Consider the following 19,368-nt stretch of genomic DNA (forward strand, 5'->3'; position numbering starts at 1 on the left):
GTTACATATGGTTTTACACATACGTACATAGAGCACACGGCCGGTCCACAACACAGGCCGGGAATCCTGGCTCCCGGGGCCTATCTCCAAGGGAGGACTGGGGCCGGGTCCTGCCGTCTCCCCCTGCCCAGCGGCTCTCAGGGCGGCCCGCGGCACCTCTCCAGTGCGGCGCCCAGGCCCCAGCGCTCAGGGCGTCACTGCCCTGCTTGCGCTGCACCCGCAGCCCTGCCCTGCCTCACCGCAAACCTATTCCGCTTCCGAACCCCAAGACCCCCGTTTCACGTGCCTGCCTTTCCCCTGCCGTGAGCGGTCCTGGCCGGGAGAGCTCGGCTGGGTGCAGCCTCCCCCTCCGCYCCAGACTTGCCGGGACCCTCCCGCCGTGGCTCAGCATCTCGGTTCCCGGGAGCTCTGCGGGAARGTTCCTGGGCTCCCCCGAGCAGGGAAGGCTGCAACCACCATGCTGCTAAAAGCTTGGAGACCTGGGAAACYGTCAGTTAAGCACTGCAGATTTTTGCCAAGATGATGATAAAACACAGCTCCTGCCTTTTGGTTTTTCTCAGGGTGCAGTGGGATCCTTCTGAAATCACTCAAGGGGAYGCTGAGGGAAACAGCTGCTCTCTGGAAAAAGCATCAGGCACGTGGCAGAGGAACAGGGCTGGCATGTAAGACATCCTGCCTCCCGAGGCGGCCTCCTCCTGCAGCACCCCAGCGCGGCAGAGCTGGGGCTYGGCGCTAATCGCCTCCCTCAGCCGGCCTGCGCTGGCTGGTGCTTCGCACCAGGAAACACAGCAACAAATACACACTGCAGTCTCCAAAGCGTCTTAAAACGCCCCTTGCCCTGCCACACCGTGCTCCTAGCGCGGGATCTGCTTCAAACGCCTCTGCGGGAGCAAGGGGAGATGCGTTTCCCCGCTCCCGTCTTCCTGCTTCGGGGAGCTGGCACCCCGTGCGCGCCCGGAGGCTGCCTGGCACAGCGGGCGCCCAACCGAGCGCCTGGCGCCGGGGCAGGGCCGTGCGCTGCACCGCGCGGCCGGGGCACCTGCGCGCAGGGTGCACGGTCAGCTCGGGGAACGATCGACACCTCTGTGCCTTAGGTCCTGAAAATAAAAAAAAACAAAACAGGCCAGATGGCAGCTTTGGTTAAGGCTGAGGATATGGGGGATGCGGACAAGCACGTGGGACCGCTAGGGACGAGCCAGGGAGGGGAACCTCCAGCTCACAGCCCRCTCGCTCGGCCCGCCGGGTCCTGGCCCGCGCGGGGCCGAGCTGGGATGCCGTGGGGAAGAGGAGAAGGGGCTGGCTCGGGTGCCGACACCTCTTTTCTGCTCTTTTGTCAAAAAGCAAGTTCCCGGAGAGCGGGGAGCTACGGGAACGCGGCGCGGGAAGGGCCGGCCCCGCAAGGCTCGCGCAACGCCCGAGCGTCCCCGTGCCAGGGAGCGCTGCGGTGCGGTGCGGCCAGCGGGACGGAGGCGGCGGGCTGGGAAAAACCCCCGCAGGGCCGCCCCGCGCGCGCCGCTGTTCCCTCCGCTTGCCCCGGGAAGGGGCTCCGGCGGCCCTGCCTCGGCCGCGCACCCGCAGCCAGGCGGGCGGCTCGGCCCGGGGCAGGACGGGCTGCGCGGCCGCGGCTTTGGAGGAGATGCAAGTGGGTTAGTCCCACCTTCGAGCAGGGAGTCCCAGCCGGGGGAGAGGGCAGCGCCTGGCCAGGCTGTTTCCTTCTGGCTCCTTGCCGTTTGCCCCTTCCCCACCTGGAAAAGGCAAAAGCGGCTGAGCCAGACCTCCTCCCCCTGCCCCGTCCCCCGGCGAGGAGTTAAAAGCCGTGTCTTTCCAGGGATAACGATTCTATTATAAATAGCCCCATTAGCTACAACTAATGACAAAAATCCACCTCCTCTACTCCCCATAAGTTCTGTAAGTTATGGGCAATGCTACAGCCATTACTAAAAGCTGTTAACTTCATATCTGAATGAGGAAATATACACCACAGAACATTAAACCATTTATATTATATATATGTATATATATACTTTTTTAAACTAATGACTTTAATGCCAAAACTTTGCTGAACCAAGAAAAATATGGGTTTAATGTTCTCTGCTCATTTTTTTTCTTCTTTAAAAAAAATACAACCCAAAAAAAAGGAAAGGGAAACTTATTAGTATGTAATGTTTGAGTCTATCCCATTTATACACAACATTGTAAACATATATAATCTATATTACATGTGCTTCATTTCTGCCTGGGTGTGGTTTTTTTTCTTTAAACCTTTTTTTTTTTATCACTAGAACACCACAAAAAAACCAAAACAAAACCAAACCAAAACCCAAAACAAAAAACAAACAAAAAACTGAACAAAGAACACAAGTTACAGGTTATTTAACATCTTTCTGTCAAGGGTCCCTTCCCCAGTGTCCTGGGGTCAGAGTGGTCAACAACACAGTCCAAAGGAGGGCTCATGAGCCATCCGCGATGCAAAGCCAGCTCCAGGGAATGGGGCGATGGGGAACACTGGTTTTAAAAAAGGGGGCTTCACAACGAAGGGTTTGGTTTTGCCCGCTGCAGATGCTGAAGGAGGTCTCAACACCTGGGAGCCGAGGCTCCTCGCTGCTTCTGTATCCTCAAGTCCACATCTGGAGTCTCTGGGTCTTTTTTCTTTCTTTTTAATTTTAAAACGTCTGTTTTTTTTGTTGCTGTCGTTCTTTTCCCCCATGGTGTGATGAGCTGAGCCGAGTAGCCGGGTCCTGCCCTCCCGCTGGGTCCTTCATAAGTAGATGCGCCGAAGGTCTCCGGGAGACGTGATGGTGTTACACTGGGGACAGAGCTTCTTGGCACCCTGCAAGCAGCAGATGAGACCAACAGCGTGAGAACAACACACAGCGAAGGAGGGCAACCCACAYGGACCCACCCTTGGCCTAGGATCCCCAAAAGGGCAGCATGGGAGCAGGAAAGCAAGGCCAACCCCCTTCCCCAGCACGCAGGGCCCTGCAGGCGGCAGGGCAATACCCTCCCAAGAGCAGGCCCCGGCTGCGAGAAGGGGAGGCAAGTCCAGATTTGTTTCTTCTTAGCCCCCAGTCTCCTCATTCCACTCCAGTAACAGCAGCAGGTCCCCAGCACCAGGCCCTGGCATGAGAAGGTCAGGCAGGTTCCTAGCTGAGAGCTGAGGCTCAGGACCAAGACTTCACCTAGCTCGGCATCTCTGTGGAGAGGAGCCTCTGTGGATGGATCAGCCTCATCCCACAGAGCTGTGATCGCCAGCTGCCAGGCAGATCAGCTCCTTTCCATTCCCCTTGCTCACTGGCACCCCTTGATGMGCCAGCTCAGGTCACAGAACAGGCAGAAAATGAACCCAGCACGGTTTCCAGTTGGGATGACCCAACCGGCTCACAGTGTGATTGGACAAATGCCAGGAGTAGGCACACGATCAGAGAGGACCTACGTGGCTGAGGGGACCATCCTGTTCAGGGCAGCACGCTGAAGGATCGCCTCTGTTGTCCTGYGAAAGCTCTGGAGCTCCTGGCAGGAAGGAAATCCATGTCCTGTCCCATCCCAGCCTGCCAGGGCTGCCGAACTCACAGACCTGCCTTGGAGACAAGTCTGCCTGTTCTGCCAAGGTGAACTGAAACCAATAAACTCTGAGCCCAGGCAAGCTAACAGGAGGCCAACATGAACACCACATGAAGTAAAGCAATGGCTGATGTGCCATCTGTCACCGAGCCTGACAGCAACAGGGTGTTAATAAGCCTCAGAATCAGGGTCAGTCTAAGCCGGTCATCATTAGATTGGCAGATGTGACAGACAGCTGATGGGAAAAATGACAGAAAGAAGGCTCTGCTGCGAGGCAGCCTCTTGTCCAMAGCACCAGCAGCACAGGAAATTGGGATGCCCTGGCTTTCAACACCAAGCATCGCCTCAGCACAACCTCCTGCTGCGCAGAACTGTGCACAGGCGCTGTCTGCACTCCCTGAGTTTTGCTCACGGCTGTGAGCAGGCCTCACTGCTGGAGGTCTTTCCAGCAGGTAATGCCCAGTGCTCAGCATGGCCAGAAGCACAGGAGCAAAGTGCCACGTGAGAGCCTGCCAGCTTGCACGGGCCTTGCAGACGGAACTGAAGCAGCTCAGTGTTCAGTGATGCTCCTGCTCCCCGTTAATGGGGCTTGTTTCAGCATTTGCAGCAGTGAGCAGAGCATGTTACAGGACATGGACTGAGTGGCAGGGCAGGATCATGTCTTGCCACAGTACTCTGAGTAGTGCCACCCACTGAGCTGAGGGAAACACCTAGCGCGGGAGTTGGCACTGCTGCTTAGAAAACCGTGAGGGTCCGCGCTGCTCCGTAACAGTGCCTGCACAGGGAGAACATGGGCTTTGTCTCCCTGAAGCTCCCCAGACCCAGCTCAGGTTCCAGTCAGATTSCCTTTGCTGCTGGTGGCAGAGCAACTGCCCTGATGCACGTAGGAACTACAGGCACTTGCATCTGAGATCTAAAACAGCCACACACAAAGGCCTGTTGGCCTAGAGGTGAATGATATGCATAAACGGATGCCCAAGACATCTTGGACACATCACTCTCAAGGTACGAGGTGCAGACAGCATGTGACAGACCACTGGTGGTCTGGATGTTGTGTCTAGCTCTGGCACTGGTGACTCTGGGCATGTCTTTCTGGCTTTCTGAGAAAAGAATCTCAGAGAAAAGCAAGCTCTTACTCTGCATGTCCTTCTAAAAAGCAAGCTTCTTGCAGTAACTCCTATAAGTAGGAGTGAAAAATGTTAAGATCTGCCCCTTCTGCCATATTTAGAGCCACTGTGRGTTGGACTGTTTGGCAGCACTGCCAAACTGGGGATTCACTTATTTGGGTGCAATATGATGAAACACCATGTTTCAATTGAGTTCCTTCTGAGACCTGCACCACCTYGCAGTTTCCTGGTCCTCAGAGGCGCCTGTTGCATCTGGCTGGCCTCTTGGTATCATCTTTGTAGCTTGAGGGTCTCAGGGGAAGAGGCATGAAGGTGCTGGGAAATTCACTCASAGCATGCTGTCAAAGGGGCAGCAGTTGGCTGTGGCCCCATTTGGGCTTTCCTGCGTTCCCTGACAAGCAGAAATAAGCGTGCACAGGGACTTTAAGGCATTCCAGATGTGACTAGCTCCATGCATCTGCGTCTGTGCTCTCCTTCCCACAACAGGTACAGCTTGTTGGTCAGCAGCTACTAAGTGTTCACCCACGTATTTAAAGCTTCTGTCTCTTTGGATAACACACTGGAGAAGTACCTTCTGCAGCACAAGTCTCTTAACACATCAGATGCCTCAGTCTGCCCTGAGTCTAGCATGGAAGTATGAATGAAAGTGCTTGMTGCCACTTGAAACCATGCCCCTCTCTATCCCTCAGTGCTCCTGTGCAGTGCTGAAAAGCACTTCAGCAATTACCTTCCTTTAGCCCTGCTGAAGTTAGTGGAGATGTTTGGCTGTAGATGGGAGGAGGAGCACCAAACTAATCTCTTTAGCAAAYCTCAACTGCTACTATCTCACTGGCTTGCAACTTGAACCCCATTCTGGGATTTGGAAGTGATCTGAGACTGCTGCAGGCAGATGTATGCACTCCTTTTCTCCAGGGTAACCTCGCTAACACAGACCAGACAGCTCAATGCAGGGAACCTCAGAAGGACAGGTTCTCTGGAAAGCCACCCTGCCCAGATGTCCCCACACTCAGCCCACAAGGATGGTGGCACAAACCTGATTAAACTGACTGCAGCTTTGCCTTTTTCTCTGTAGCCAAAAAAGGTCTTGCATGCAATTACTTCAAACTATAGTGAAAGAGAAGATGGTGAATTTATGCTTCTACTTTAAGCAGGCCTTGGGATCTCAGTCCCAGAGATGTGCTTTCTGCACTCCATGCTTACAGCTTTAGGGGGATCCACCCTGTCCATCTAAGGCTGAGAGATGCACGTCGGCTGAGCTCTCAATCATGTCAGAAGGCAGAATCCAGCCACATTTTGATATTTTCTGCAAAATCTACTTGACTTGAAACCTAATATAAGTGGAACAGTCCTGGTAAAGTCTGGCACAAGGAACAAGAAACAGCTGAGAAACTCAGATCATACTGCCACCAAAGCAGGAGATAAACCCTGATGCCTCTCCAGCAGTGGGTTACTTCAGCTGCTGTGGCCTTCAGCCTTACCAGCCTTACCTTCCCAGTATCACTATGCCACAGCCAACCAGGCAGGGCACTGCTGCCTGCATCAGCACACAAATACCGGCCACAGCGCACACAGTGCCTGGACCAGGGAGGCCAGTGGCTGGTTCCCACAAAGAGAAGGGCCCTGCTGTGATTTATGACTAACTGCAGATTCTCTTACGACCGTGGTGGATGTTGTTTCACCAGCATGCCGGAGGACAGCCTGTTCTGAGCGCCGAAGCTCGGGTACATCAGAGGGGACAACGCTGTTTTAGGGACGTTCAGCAGCCTGGCCTGAATGCCAAGCAGGCTGACTGCACGTGGCGCATGGAGGCCCAGGTCTCTGGGTCTCCCTACTATTTATGTTTTGTATTAAATAGTTCAAGCCAAAATAACGACTTTGGACCCTTGGGGAAGCCTTTTTTTTCTTTTTTTTTTAATAAAACTGTCATCCTCTGCACACATCAGCATGCTTGTCAAATTCAGAACTAACTCCTGATTTTTTCTTTTTAGATTAAAATTGCTTAGGACCTTGTTCCTTACATCTGAGTTTTCTGCGTAGGTGTACAACATTTACTGGCACTAGCATTTAAACTCTCCTCTCTTGTAGAGAGGCACATAAGCATGTACACACACACATGCTGGCACAGGCACAATRAAAAAGCATTTGCTCCCCCACTGCTCACCTGCCAGCTGGGGTTACTAAACTTTTTCCTTGAAATAAAAATGCTGTGGAATAATAAGTCCCACCTGTCGGCCATTTCTTTCTTTCTTTCTTTTTTTCCAGGTCCTTCTGCTCCTTTCATCATAGCTTCATGGAAAAGCCTTGATGTGTTATAGCTGCGTGTGCTAGAGTAAAGGCCACCTCAGCTTTTCCATTATAAACCCCAGTTTTGAGGGGTTTATAAAACTCTGCTGCAAGAAGTTTGCTCCAGGGCTGTTACAAAGCAAAGAAAAGGGACTGGAACCAAGATGGAGTTTATTTTTTCTCCTCCTTTCTTAATTAAAATTTGGCAAGTGATTGATCCACAATACAGGCTAATCACTTGGGGTAGCAGTTTGAAAAAGACATTAACGAGAGCTGAGATGCTGAGTAGTCGTTAGGGCTCACATGGTGCCAGGAAGGATTGGAGTATTTTGTCTTAAATTTGCCTCTTAAAAAAAATTGTGTGATGTCTGCTATAAATTGGCTAAGGAAGAAAACTCAAAAGGAAGGGTTTAGCACTTCTTGCTATCCTGTGGGCCTACAAATAGGCATTTTCCAAGCAGAATATGCTATCAGGCAAGGAGAAGAATAAAGAAACACACACAGAGAAACTTTACCTACGAAGTACCATTGTCAAGCTGGTCTCAAAGCCTGCCTATTTTTTCAGGAAGGAAAACCAAGGCAAAGAGATGACAGGAGGCACCCAAACCAACAGCCGGTGTGCGTGAGATGAGGCACTAAACTCCAAGATCCAGTCCTCAAACAAGACRACAGCCCCCATTTCTGCACGCAAAGCTGCAGTAAATGGTAATTCCCAGAGAAGCAGCTGTTCACCAYTGCCCACAATTACCTCGAGCTGTCAGGGTTAAAGCAATCGGAAGAGCATCCTTAACTGGTGGAACTCACTGCCACAAGTTGTTGGAGACCAAAATTGAAATATGTTAATAAAAACCTGGACAACCTCACAGCAGATAGGAACACTGTGATCGATCAAGCACAGTGGTCTCCATGCGGCTGTGGTCTCAGGATGACCCTACATTGCTGGAAACACTGAGGATTCACCCAGAAGGACTGCTCTGTGTCTCTTACAAAAATATCCCTTCAGCCCACATGGGATATACGGTATTACAGCCTAGAAAAAGCTACAAGGCTAAGAACATAGTAGCATAATCTACCAAAGATATAAATGTGTCAACTGCAAAGAATATGTGTGTATCGATGGATCCCCTGAAAGCATGTTCCATGATGCTTTTTAAAAGTCATTTTGTTCTAGTTTTGCAGTTGTCATTTTCAAATAAACCCAAGACAGGCAAGTACAAGCCTCAGGTCAGCAAATGCACACAGGAAGAACAGGATCTAGCACAGAGTAAACTCAGCAACCTGCACCTCATAAAGAAACCTGTCCTCTATCTGTACCCACCAACAGCTCCATCCACTGGCCAACAACAGTTCGACTTCACTTTTAATTTCACCTACTTAGGAAGGAAGGATACCAGGATTGGGGAGATCACAGAATCACAGCCCTGATGGACTTCAAGAAACTACCAAATCCATTTCCCTGGCAAGGCTACGTCAATCTGAATTACCCCCAGTAGACATGTATCCCACCTGTTCTTACGAACCTCCAAGGACGGAGGCTTCATGATCTCCCTAGCAAGGCACTGCAGCAGATTGCTGATCTTCACTGTTAGAACATTTTTTCCTAGGATGAGGAAAATAGTAAACCTATCCACAAGTAACTGTATGGTCTCTGTCAGCTAATGGAGAGGGACACAGAACAGGCAGACAAATCTCTTCCAGGAGGTGATCCATCCCACACACTCCAGCGATGCAGGGCTACAGTCCAACAACCACCTTAGCACAGACACCTGCCTTGAGGATGGCTGCAGTTCAGGGAAACAAGCCCTACCTCTGACTGCTCAGTCTAAGTCTCCCTTGCTACAAAGCTATTTCCTCTCCCGTCTTTTCAGAATCTGAATGTGTTCTCAGGGGCTTCCAAAAGGGATCATAGGAAAGTCATTCAAGGCTTGTGTCCCAGTTGCTGTTTAACCTGAAGCTGTCACTAGCTCTCTGCCTCCTCTTGGCATGGTACGGATGAATGAAAAACGCCACTGTGTTGTGAGCCAGAGACAACCAGCAAATAGGAGCCAACTCATCAGTCTGGTTTGAAATAGCAATGCAAAAACAGCACATAAACCTAGCTGGAAACTGCTAATACCATTTCCTAGGAACCTGGGCAAGAATTTGCATGGCATTAAGCAACACTTCTTGTATCYCCCTCGCTGTCTCCATTCCCGTTGTACCTAAAGGCACGGAGCTGCTCACCGCCCATACAGCACACACAGCGCACCTTATGCCTGTGGCTATTGGACCAGAGCCCTCAGGCAGACTGGTTCTACTTGGGGAGCAAGCTGAAGGAGACAAAACCACCTATTCATAGTGTCTTGATGCTGGATGAAGGGATGTTTCCTCCTTTTCTCCATCCTGAAGAGGACTGTCTAATCAAAGAGCTTCTGCTGGGGCTCAAGTGCTGGCTAACTCAACAAGCACCACAATCTCTGTTCTCTTAAACTCCCTCTAGGGTCTCCTTTTGCTGAGCAGACCTGCACTCTGCTGTGACCCAATTTTGCCCTCAGGTTAATCCAACACAGCGAGAGGGGAGAGAGATGGAGCCTGCTCTGGTGGATGTTTCACCTCCAGCACTAGGAGTTAGTTTGATGCACAGAGCTCTTGTATAACAGTACTTAAYCCGGAGAGCTCAGCAGCCATTTGCGTGGTCAGGGTGTAAAAATATTTGCCCTTCTCCCTTAAAAACAGAACAGTTATAATTTGGACATGGGCATCAAGAGCCAAAAGTTTGAAAAATCATGTTTTCAGAAAGCCTAAACACTATAAAGATCTAATCCTTGTCAACAGCCTAGACACCACAGAAGTCAGAGGATATTACACATACTCTGGTCACTGTAGTACCATATCCCAGAAAASATTTAAACTTTAAGCCCTTTAAAAAACTTTCTACCTCCTCTGCTCGGCAGACAGACAACAGCATTGAATTTCGTCTTGTCTTCAACACCCTACACGGGTTTAGAGGTGTTCCCAGGCACTTCGAGCCTTCGACTCCTTACTTAATATACAGTGCTCCCTCTCTCTCATACTCACACACACTCATACTCTAATTTAATATTACATCTTGGCTGTGCATATAAAACACAGGCACACAAGAGAAAACGGACTTTTCACTAGCAGGGATGGCAGATCTCCAGAACGTTCAAAAGCGGCCGGAAGCCCAACACAACCCGCCCGCCCCAACTCCTATTAACTCCAACAAATTGTTTATTGCACAGCAGAAGAAACATGTCGCCCCTCTCCCCCAGCCAAGTCCTTCCATGTGTGCTGCACGCGCAGGCTCCCTCCATTCCCTCTCCCACCCCCACTGGGGAGCCAGCTTTATACCCAAGGAAAGGTAACAGCAGAGATTGTTACACACACTATCCCACAGCTCCTCGCTTGTTAAAAAAAACAAGAGTCTCTTTTGTGCCCGAAATAAAAGGAGATACCTTAATTAGAACAATGCAGGTTGGTGAGCATTAAACACTGAGCCCAGCTGCTGTATGCCATTAAATTCATAAAAAAAGGAGGGGGAAGGAGGGCAGCCTTAACGAGATTACACACATTGACTTTGATCAAGACACAAAAGCACCAAGGCGTTCCAGGGTTTTTATTGCTGTCTTCGGGCTACATTTTAATGGTTACATTAGAAACATGCGAACACAGGCTGGGAGATTTTTTTTTGAGACGGGAAAGAGAGTGCAAACATGCCTTGTGAAAAGGCCTGGTTTAATAAAYTGGGGGCTGCAGGGAGAAGGTAGGACTGGGGAACAGATGAGTAGCCACTTATTAATTGCTTCCCCTACGCAAGTGCCAAATCCTAATATGATGTCTTGCTGGACTATTCCCATCCCGCCTGCGTGGTCGGCAGAAGAGCCACGTGTGGACTGCACAGAGCCAACTCAGTCTCCACCTCCCTCCCAAATACCAGTAGGGGAGGCAGCTCCCCCTCTGCAAGGGAGAGTGGGATATCCAGGGACATGCTAACGCCTTGGTGCCTGGAGTGTGATTTTCAGGTGTTCTTAGAAGCAGCAATGACCACTGCATGTGACACAAAAAGGACTGACCGAAGTTGAACTAAGTTGCTCCTAGCCTAAGAACAGTTTGAAATAGGTGTGACAGATTTAAAAGATCACTTGAGGCTGCCAGGACGAGGAACGGACAAAGACTTTAGAATAAAGAAAACGAAGAAAATCAGTGTTTCATCCTCTGCTTGCAGCACCACTGAAGAAGAATAAGACTACTCTTCACCTAGCAAARGTGGCACAGTGCACGTAGCCACATATGTGTCTTTTATAACACGCTGCTAAAATGTTTACAAAAGCTTGTATAATCTAAATAGTGACAGGGTGTAGCTGAAGAGCTATAAAATGTAGCCCAAGGGATAGCCAAGTTATTGAGTTGCTATTAGTACTCAAGCCCACAGGCACTTCATCGTCCTGGTAACTTTTCTTGGACAAAATTTTTAAAAGGCAAGATTTAAAGGAGCACGATCAGCTTAATAGTAATTCCAAGTGCACAACGTGTTCTATAAAGTGGATTTTGTAACGCCTTACAGAAACAGTTTTTAGGAGTGGCATTTTCTTACATTTTTTGCAACCCAACACTGTATCATCTTGCGAAGAAAAGAACTAGAAAGCACAGCTGARTATTTTCCACTCCCCAACCTGACTGAAATGAAAGTTTGATTTAAAAGCCCACAGTTTTAACAAAGGAAAGGAAAACACTTTGTTTAATAACATCTTAAAGTTTAACCTAATGTCCTCTAAAACATGTACAAATTCCTACTGCATTGGGTCACCAATTTAATATTCAAGGTAATCTCCAATTTTCCAAACTATAGAGAATACACTTGAAAGCTGCACAGTGCTATTTCAAATAATCTGAAAAATATAGATTCACATTCATAAAATYTCCCTTCCACATTATTTATCCTGAATGTGATTCCCTTTGCTTCAGGTGAATATTAGGTTTCCTCRAAGCTACGCAGACCAGGAGATCTCAGTGATCTGGCCTCCATTCCCACAGCTTTACTTTTGCATGGATGCCCCACAGGAAATTATTGTAACACAAGTCTGTCCCAGCACAGAGCTCTGACAGGAGTAATGGCTGTCCCTACAGTGGCAGAGGAGCACGCAATGAGCAGCACTGTACTTTGGTCTCAACAACTCAAACACAACCCAGTGAAGCCAAAGCCAGAGTGGGGTGTAAAACAGCAAAGGTTGGAAACTTGCATGTACAGCACTTAGGTTGTTTAAAATAAACCAAAAAAATGTCTCTCCCCATGATGATTTAAAATAAAGTAGCCTGGAGAGAGAGAAAAGTCTATGAGTCAACAAGAAAGTAGCCAAGTGTCTCACCAGAGTCCGCAGCCAGCATTCTTCACAGTGCACGTGCCAGCACTGAATGGAAGTCAGGGGCATTGTGTACGAGTCCTGAGGAGAAGAAGCAAACAGGTTATTCCCACATAAGGGATCCACTAGTTTTTCACTCTCAATCCTCCCACAACATCCTTCTTTGTCAGTATGGCACTCGCTACAGATACTCTAATTGTACAGCAAGAGAAGGCAGGTTTAATCTTGATCTACCACATAAGGTTTGAAGCAATGGAAAAACAAAGCAGAAGTAAGATGGTCTTCCATTAGCAACTTCCACTGACTTAGCATGTAAGAACTGCACAGAGATAGCAGTGTTTGTGTAACAGAGGCAGAAAGTCTCTGCAGTCCATTTTTCTGGTTTCCAAGAACTCCTGCTGGAAGCCCATAATCCACTCAAGTGACCCGGCTCGGCTCAGTTATCTCAAGAGCATCTAAAGTTGCTGTGGTCACCTGCCATTATTCCCCTCAGAAAGGTCACCAGATTGTACAAAAAACAGCAACAGGGTAAGATTAACCCTTATCACAGCTATCTGCTCTGCAGGAACAGCTTAACTACATCCCAAGAACACTGCCACTATTTTAGCAGGCACACATTCTCCGGAGTATTTTTTATCATTGCTAATAAACCTCTTGAAATCATCAGCAAGCAGTGGTCTCTTCTACGGGATCAGAGATGTGGACMGCATCCCCATATCTGCCAGTCATGAACTGAGGGAGGGCACCATACATAAAGCTGAAGTTGCATAGAGAGAGCCCTTTACAAAGCAGAATTTTCTTCTACTATCAGCAGAATACAAACCTAGCAGGAGATAAGAAGCTTTGCAAGCTCAGACCATCAGAGGGAGCTGCTGCCCTTCTTTAGGGAGGCCACATCACCACCACACATAGTAAGCAGGACACCAGCAACTTTTAAATACTCAGCAAACATTCCTGTTCTTGAATCACCCAAGTGTGTTTCAGAGCAGAGATTCTGCTCTCTTATGCATATGTAACTTCATACATGCAGAAAAAGAACACAAAGTCTGGGAGTTTTTCATAGTTAGGCTGAAAGGGAAACACTGTCTACCAAAGTCAGGGCTTTCTTGCCTCTAATACAGATGGACAGGTACAAACATCAGCAGAACAACCTAACGTATATAAAAATTTCAACAGTTAAAAAGATCTAGTACTTTCCTTCAAAGGGAAAGAAAGAGGCCATTTTTGGTGTACAGTAACAAAGATGAGTTCTCCCATCCTACCCCAAAATGACAAAAGAAAAAAGCTTCTCCACCTCAGCAAAGACAAGGCAAAGGTATCAAGACATTTCTGATTCATGACCACAACTGGAGTGCTACTCACCATGCAAATGAGACATTTATAGCGGTCCCCACGGGAAAGCTGCCTTTCTAACTCACGGACACGAGCCTTTAACGCTTCAAATGTTGTCACTGCAGAGTCTTCTGTAATTCTACAAAAGATGATGGAGAGTCAGCATCACTGAGCATACAAGAATGTTAAAAGTTCAGGGAAAAAAAAAGTCTCATAGTAGGTACTGCACAGGAAATGGCAGCATTCAAACTAAGACATCCAGCTTGTGCTGAAGAAGAATTTCCCAAAAGCCCAGTGTGAATTCTGTGAGTCCTGCTATTAAAACCTTTGGGGTTGTGAATGTCATGCACAGTAAGCATCTGCAACACATGGAAACTGAAAAAATGTTCCTTTTTTTTTCCTTTCCTTTTTTCTTTTTTGTTTTCTGCCTCTTTTCCTATCTTCCTTTTGTGATTCTTTGGGACCAAATGCTTTGGACCAAATTCTGTGTGTTGCTCTACAGTTGGTGAGCTAACTTCTTGTGGACAGTAGCAATCGCTCTTCCCCTTAAGGAATGGATGTCTTTTCTGGCCATGAACCATGTGGAACACAAAAGCAGCTTATTACACAGGCTCAACACAATGTATTGCTTCTACGCTAAATGAGACCTAGCTTGTTGAGTTCTAATACTGAAAAGGAGGAGAAACCAAAAGCAATGGACACTACCAATCGGGCAGCTATAAAAGCAGCTTTACAATCTCTGCTTTCCCATTTCCTAGGGTCATTTTTGATGGCCAGCATTATCTCTTTTGTCATCCAGGCACTGTGCTGAGGGCAGGTAAGTATAGTATATTTTCATGGTTCTGCAAAGCTGATGAAAAGAGCAACTTGCCAACTTAAAAGCAAGGGCAGACAGCTTAACAAACGAGATGCAGGGAGCATTAAGGACAAGGATGCGTTGCTCCAGCATGCTGCAAAATCAGACTTCTACACTGTGTAGAGATAGGAAGGGGCCTCTAAGCATTCCCAGGAAAGTTTTACAGAACATCATACGGGCATTAACAGTTTCACTCTTGGGGAAAAAAAAAGCCAGAGAGCAATCCTCATTTACTTCAGTAATTTTCAGACCCATCCATGTAGACTTCAGTTCAGAAGAACCTGAAGACTATCCAAACACTGGAAACTCCATTAATCACAGCATAAACCACAGTGGCACCTACATGTTGCACCATTTTAGAGGATGATCCATCAACAGGTGGCTAAAATATAGGTCCAGTGGAACTACAACCGATAAAATGAACTGCAATCCCAGCACTCCCCCAGCATACATGTGCTTGCTCCTTTATTCATCAGTCACTGTCACCAGCACCCAGGGAGGGACCTGAAGCACCTCCAATATGGTGATTCTGGCTGGCTGTRCCCAAGGCTGAATGTAATTCTGAACACCTCTTTCTTTGCCACACAGACTAGACAGAGCACAAAGGATCAAAACCCTAGTTCTATCAGTACAGCAAACAGCTATAAACTACACTGAAAATGGAGCTAGTTGTTAAAAGATCTTGAATGAACTTACTGATTAGGGCACTACAGAAGAAACTGGAGGTGTAGGAATGCATTGGTTCAAGTATCAGTGGCATAAAGCTCCTACAACTTTATACCTAGTTTTGTACACATCASACACTAACTGCTAGGTTGCCCAGAGCCTGTTCCCTACAAGACCTGACAGGCAGTTTTCAGGCAAAATCTTCCTCAGAAAAAGATTCATTGAAAATGACAGTTACTGGGAAACAGGGCCCACTTAAAAACTGCAGAAGAGGCAAAGAAATACATGCGCCCCATGATAGTCTGGTGAGTAGGAACTCCCTGGGGAGAAGGACACTGTAGATTCAAGTCTTGGTATGAATAAATACTCTTTGGAGAAAAATAAAAGTTTCAACAGGAGACAGAGCTCCCACTGTGAAACACCTGCTTGCTCCTACTCATTGGTATAAGTTACTGTCATGTTCCTAGTTTTGTTTTTCACCTGCAGGGAATGGTTTGTGTTTTCCAAAAAAATCTGAGGTTTTCGTTTGRTCTGAGGGAGAAATAGGATTATTTGTTTGTAACTTAAAGACAACTGAGGGATGAGAAAATCATTTCCCTTCCAGTCTGGCCCATCAGCAAGCTCAGGCTGGACAGAGGTTGCAGTTGAATTTAACTTTCTGGAATCCATTTCTCCTTCCTGCATGCATACAGGCACTGGGGTTTTAAAGGGAAYGAGTGAGCATGGCTCCTGCTCAAAGTGTGCGGCAAGCAGAACATTAACCCTTGCTGAACTTTCCTCTTACTCTCTATGGGGGACTCTTTCCTCCTTTGAAGGGCAGGTGACTCAGTAAAGGAGAAGTGGAATCCTTGAGTAGATCCAAGCAAAGGTCATTTCATCCCGGTCTTGGCGTAATAGCGGTCAAAGCTTGAAAAAGAAAAACTTGCCAATGCAACAACTAGAGGAGATAGAAAATGGCTTGTTTATAGAAGTCTAAATGGCTGACCCCCATCGGCCAATTTCGGAAAGTCTCTGAGATAATCGCGCCTGTCCAGTAATAAACGAATGAATCAGAAAAGGAGGCTGAATAGAGGTATAAGCAATAACGCTCAGAGTCTGCCTGATACAATGGCCAATCAATAGGAGGGCTGTAGATCAGGGTGCTAGTTAGCTGGAAAATTACCGCACCGCTGYGTGCGTCACGCTGTAGGGATCCTGGACAATCAATGTGGGAGGTATTGATTTAGTTATTATCACTTCATACGCTCCAGACATTGTTAAATATACATTTATTAACAAGACTGGGGTGCATTGGTAAGAAAGGGAGCTTTAGCCACTGCAATATCTCCCTGCGCTGATCAAAGCTCAGCTTTGACAGACTTTAAACTCCATGTTCCTCCCTACTAAGTGCGCTCTCAGGACAAATCCCGATGCACAGTATAGGGGATAAGACACAGCTCCTATCTCACAAGAGAGATCATTCTTGGCCACAAGTGAGTTTTTTGCACTTGAGACTTCAGGAAAGCCTCCTAGAGCAGCAGAAACCAGGGACGTGAGGGCCAAGGGTCAACCCAAAGTGAGCGATAATTACATGGTTGCTTCCGAAAAGCCAGAGGAAATGAGGTCAAGGGAAATACGGAGAACATCAGTAAATAAAGGAAACTGGAACTACCTCCAGGGATGGAATAAAGACAAGAGTTACTTCCCATGTGTCTGGCTCCCGTGGTGGCAAGCACACTCGGGATACATGCCATTCCATTTAGTGACATTTTACCGGCAACCTGCTGTTTGTGTCCTAAAGATAAGTATCACTTCGGAGCAACTCTTCCTGCAGCACCAATCTTGGGAACTCTGTTAGGCTTCCCTCTCGTGTGCACACCTTACATGTGCTTGCCAGGAGATGGAGAGCTGGGAGTAGGTTGTGCAGGATTTTTACAGGGTGAGTAATGCCAGGGTGGAGTGAGGGTCAGAAAGCCAAAGTCGATGGAAGGAGTACGGCTGTCTACCAGCTACCTTGCCAAGGGAGGCAGAGGGAATTACAGCAAAGAAGGAATTAGGCTCCAGGGCCCTACTCCTTGCTATGCCTTGACTCAATGCTGGATGTGGGAAGACTATTTTACAATTTTGCACTTCAGTGCTCTGATTTGACACATGTGGATAATGTCATTTTATCAGCTTTGGCAGAAATCTACTGAGTGCAAGTGTTGCAAAGGGTTATGCCTCAAGCTCCAGTCTCTAGTTCTTCTTCTACCAGAGGTACGAGCAGCTTTGCTGACACGTGGATTGTCTTCACTGGCAAAAAACTTCTCAAGAGGGGCATGTTCATGCTTAACTCACTGTGGAGCCACACTTGCACCACAAGTGGGGGAGCATGAACAGGAACATTTATACAGGAGCAGATATATGAAGGAGGGGCCTTTTGCAGAGGAAGTTTTAATCTRCATTTCTCTCTGGACTTCAGCAACTTGGCAGTCACACTTCAGGATGCTGGGTACCAGCAAACAAGTCTATGAGACTCGGGAGACAGCACTTCATAGTTTCCAGTCTTTGTGCCCAATACATTTTTCTGCTGTTCATAGCAGAGTTTTGGTCAACACTGAAAATAAGAACAAAACTTTCTTCTTTTACCTCCCTCTTGTTTAGTAAATCCTTGCTTTGTTCAGGTAAAATGTCAGGAAAAGGGCAMAAATATGCTACGTAAGAGAAAAAGGATGCATCTGTAACTTAGAGCTATTAGCTATCGCTTCCCGGGAAATCTCCCCCAGGAATTGGCTGCCCCCCTTCACAAAAAAACTTTAACCCAAACGCTGGCTATTTGTCAAACATTAGCATGCATGTGATCTTTGTTTCTCCAAATTAAATCGAGCAATTCCTACCCACTCTCCCAGTGGGCAATCACAAGCAATTCCGTTAATTAAATTATCTCTGATTCTGCAGCTCTGGAATCTCTCAATTGACTAAGTCTGTGCTTTATCATCAACAAAATACTGGACCAAAAGGAAACAAAAAACGCTGATGCCAAAGTGATCGGTTTCAGTTAACCCTTCCCAGCTGGATGTTAAGGAGCTGCTCAAGATGCTGTTGGACTGGAATAGGCCCAAGAGTAAGAGGCTCATACCAGAGCTGTTCACCCGGGATTCACTCCATTATACAGGAAAAAACAAAACAAAAAATCCCACATTGCATTCAACACTCTGCCTACTTGAAAAACACAGAAAAAAGCAACTATTAGCTGCTGAATGAAGCAGAAAAACASCTCAAAGATCAGTAAGCCCCTGTGAACACCCCATCCTCTGCTCACTCAGATCTTACTTGCTGTTCCCAGCTGTTGAGGACTCTCCATATAACAACATTCCCCTTTGGTTTATTTCAACTGGATATAAATTTCCCTTCTTCATAAATGGCCACACTTTACATAGCATTCCATAGCTTTTTACAATTCCACTGTTTGTATGTACCTTGTAAAACACACTTAGCACTGATTAAATGCACCACCAATAAAATTTCATGGGCTACTTCTGACACTTGATATTCTGGCCCTCCTCCCTCTTCCTCATACATTTATTTGTTTTCATACGCCTGTAAACATAGAATGAAAGAGGAGAAAATTTACTGTACCCACTGACAAACCTGAGGGTGATATCTTTATTTTCAAACAAAGACTTTATCTTCCCTTGTCCAAGGCGGAGAACCTGATCCCAGCAGAACATACAAGCCATTTTCCTGCACTAAGAGCAGAGGTCAGGTCGCTAGCAGCTTACATGTCATAAATATTAGAAACAGACTGGTCGATGCTTTGAAGGCAGAGTCAGACTAAAGTAAAATACCAGGAGCAAAGAAGTTGCTCTTGGTTATATCCAATGACTGCCATAGATGACAATTATCATAACCACTATTCTATTGCAGACAAGAAAGACTACTACCTAGAACTCATTTTGTAGAGTAGAAATCTTTAAAATTCAATAAAATGATGCAAAAACCCTCCAATGTTAGTGCATAATCATTTAATTGTAGCGCTCTCTCATAGCCAACTTATGTTCAAATAAGAAGGCAACTTCTTCAGAGCAGAGACCAAGTTTTATTAGTCTGTAACATGCTGTGCATAGCTGCTGTGGAACAAGTAACAGAGGCATTCACTTAGCACTGAGCAACAGCACAGCACAATGATGCAGCTTGGATCTCGCATATTATCTTCAACACATCT

The 19,368-nt window shown here is 47.2% G+C and overlaps 1 protein-coding gene across 1 annotated transcript in view; it reads right to left on the reverse strand.

Annotated features, from left to right (window-relative positions):
* Positions 1–1,983: 1,983 nt before the first annotated feature.
* LOC146588816 (E3 ubiquitin-protein ligase RNF220) overlaps positions 1,984–19,368 on the reverse strand; it is a 132,382-nt gene continuing 114,997 nt past the window's right edge. Inside the window, exons 12-14 of the mRNA XM_085317308.1 lie at positions 13,694–13,802; positions 12,338–12,412; positions 1,984–2,830 (exon numbers count right to left, since the gene is read on the reverse strand). Coding sequence (XP_085173434.1) covers positions 2,759–2,830; positions 12,338–12,412; positions 13,694–13,802 — 256 coding nt within the window. The 3' untranslated portion in view covers positions 1,984–2,758. The remainder of the gene's footprint in view (positions 2,831–12,337; positions 12,413–13,693; positions 13,803–19,368) is intronic.

This window comes from Rhea americana, unplaced genomic scaffold (assembly GCF_003343005.1).
Source record: "Rhea americana isolate MKP2758 unplaced genomic scaffold, rheAme1 scaffold_497, whole genome shotgun sequence".
NCBI lineage: Eukaryota > Metazoa > Chordata > Aves > Rheiformes > Rheidae > Rhea > Rhea americana.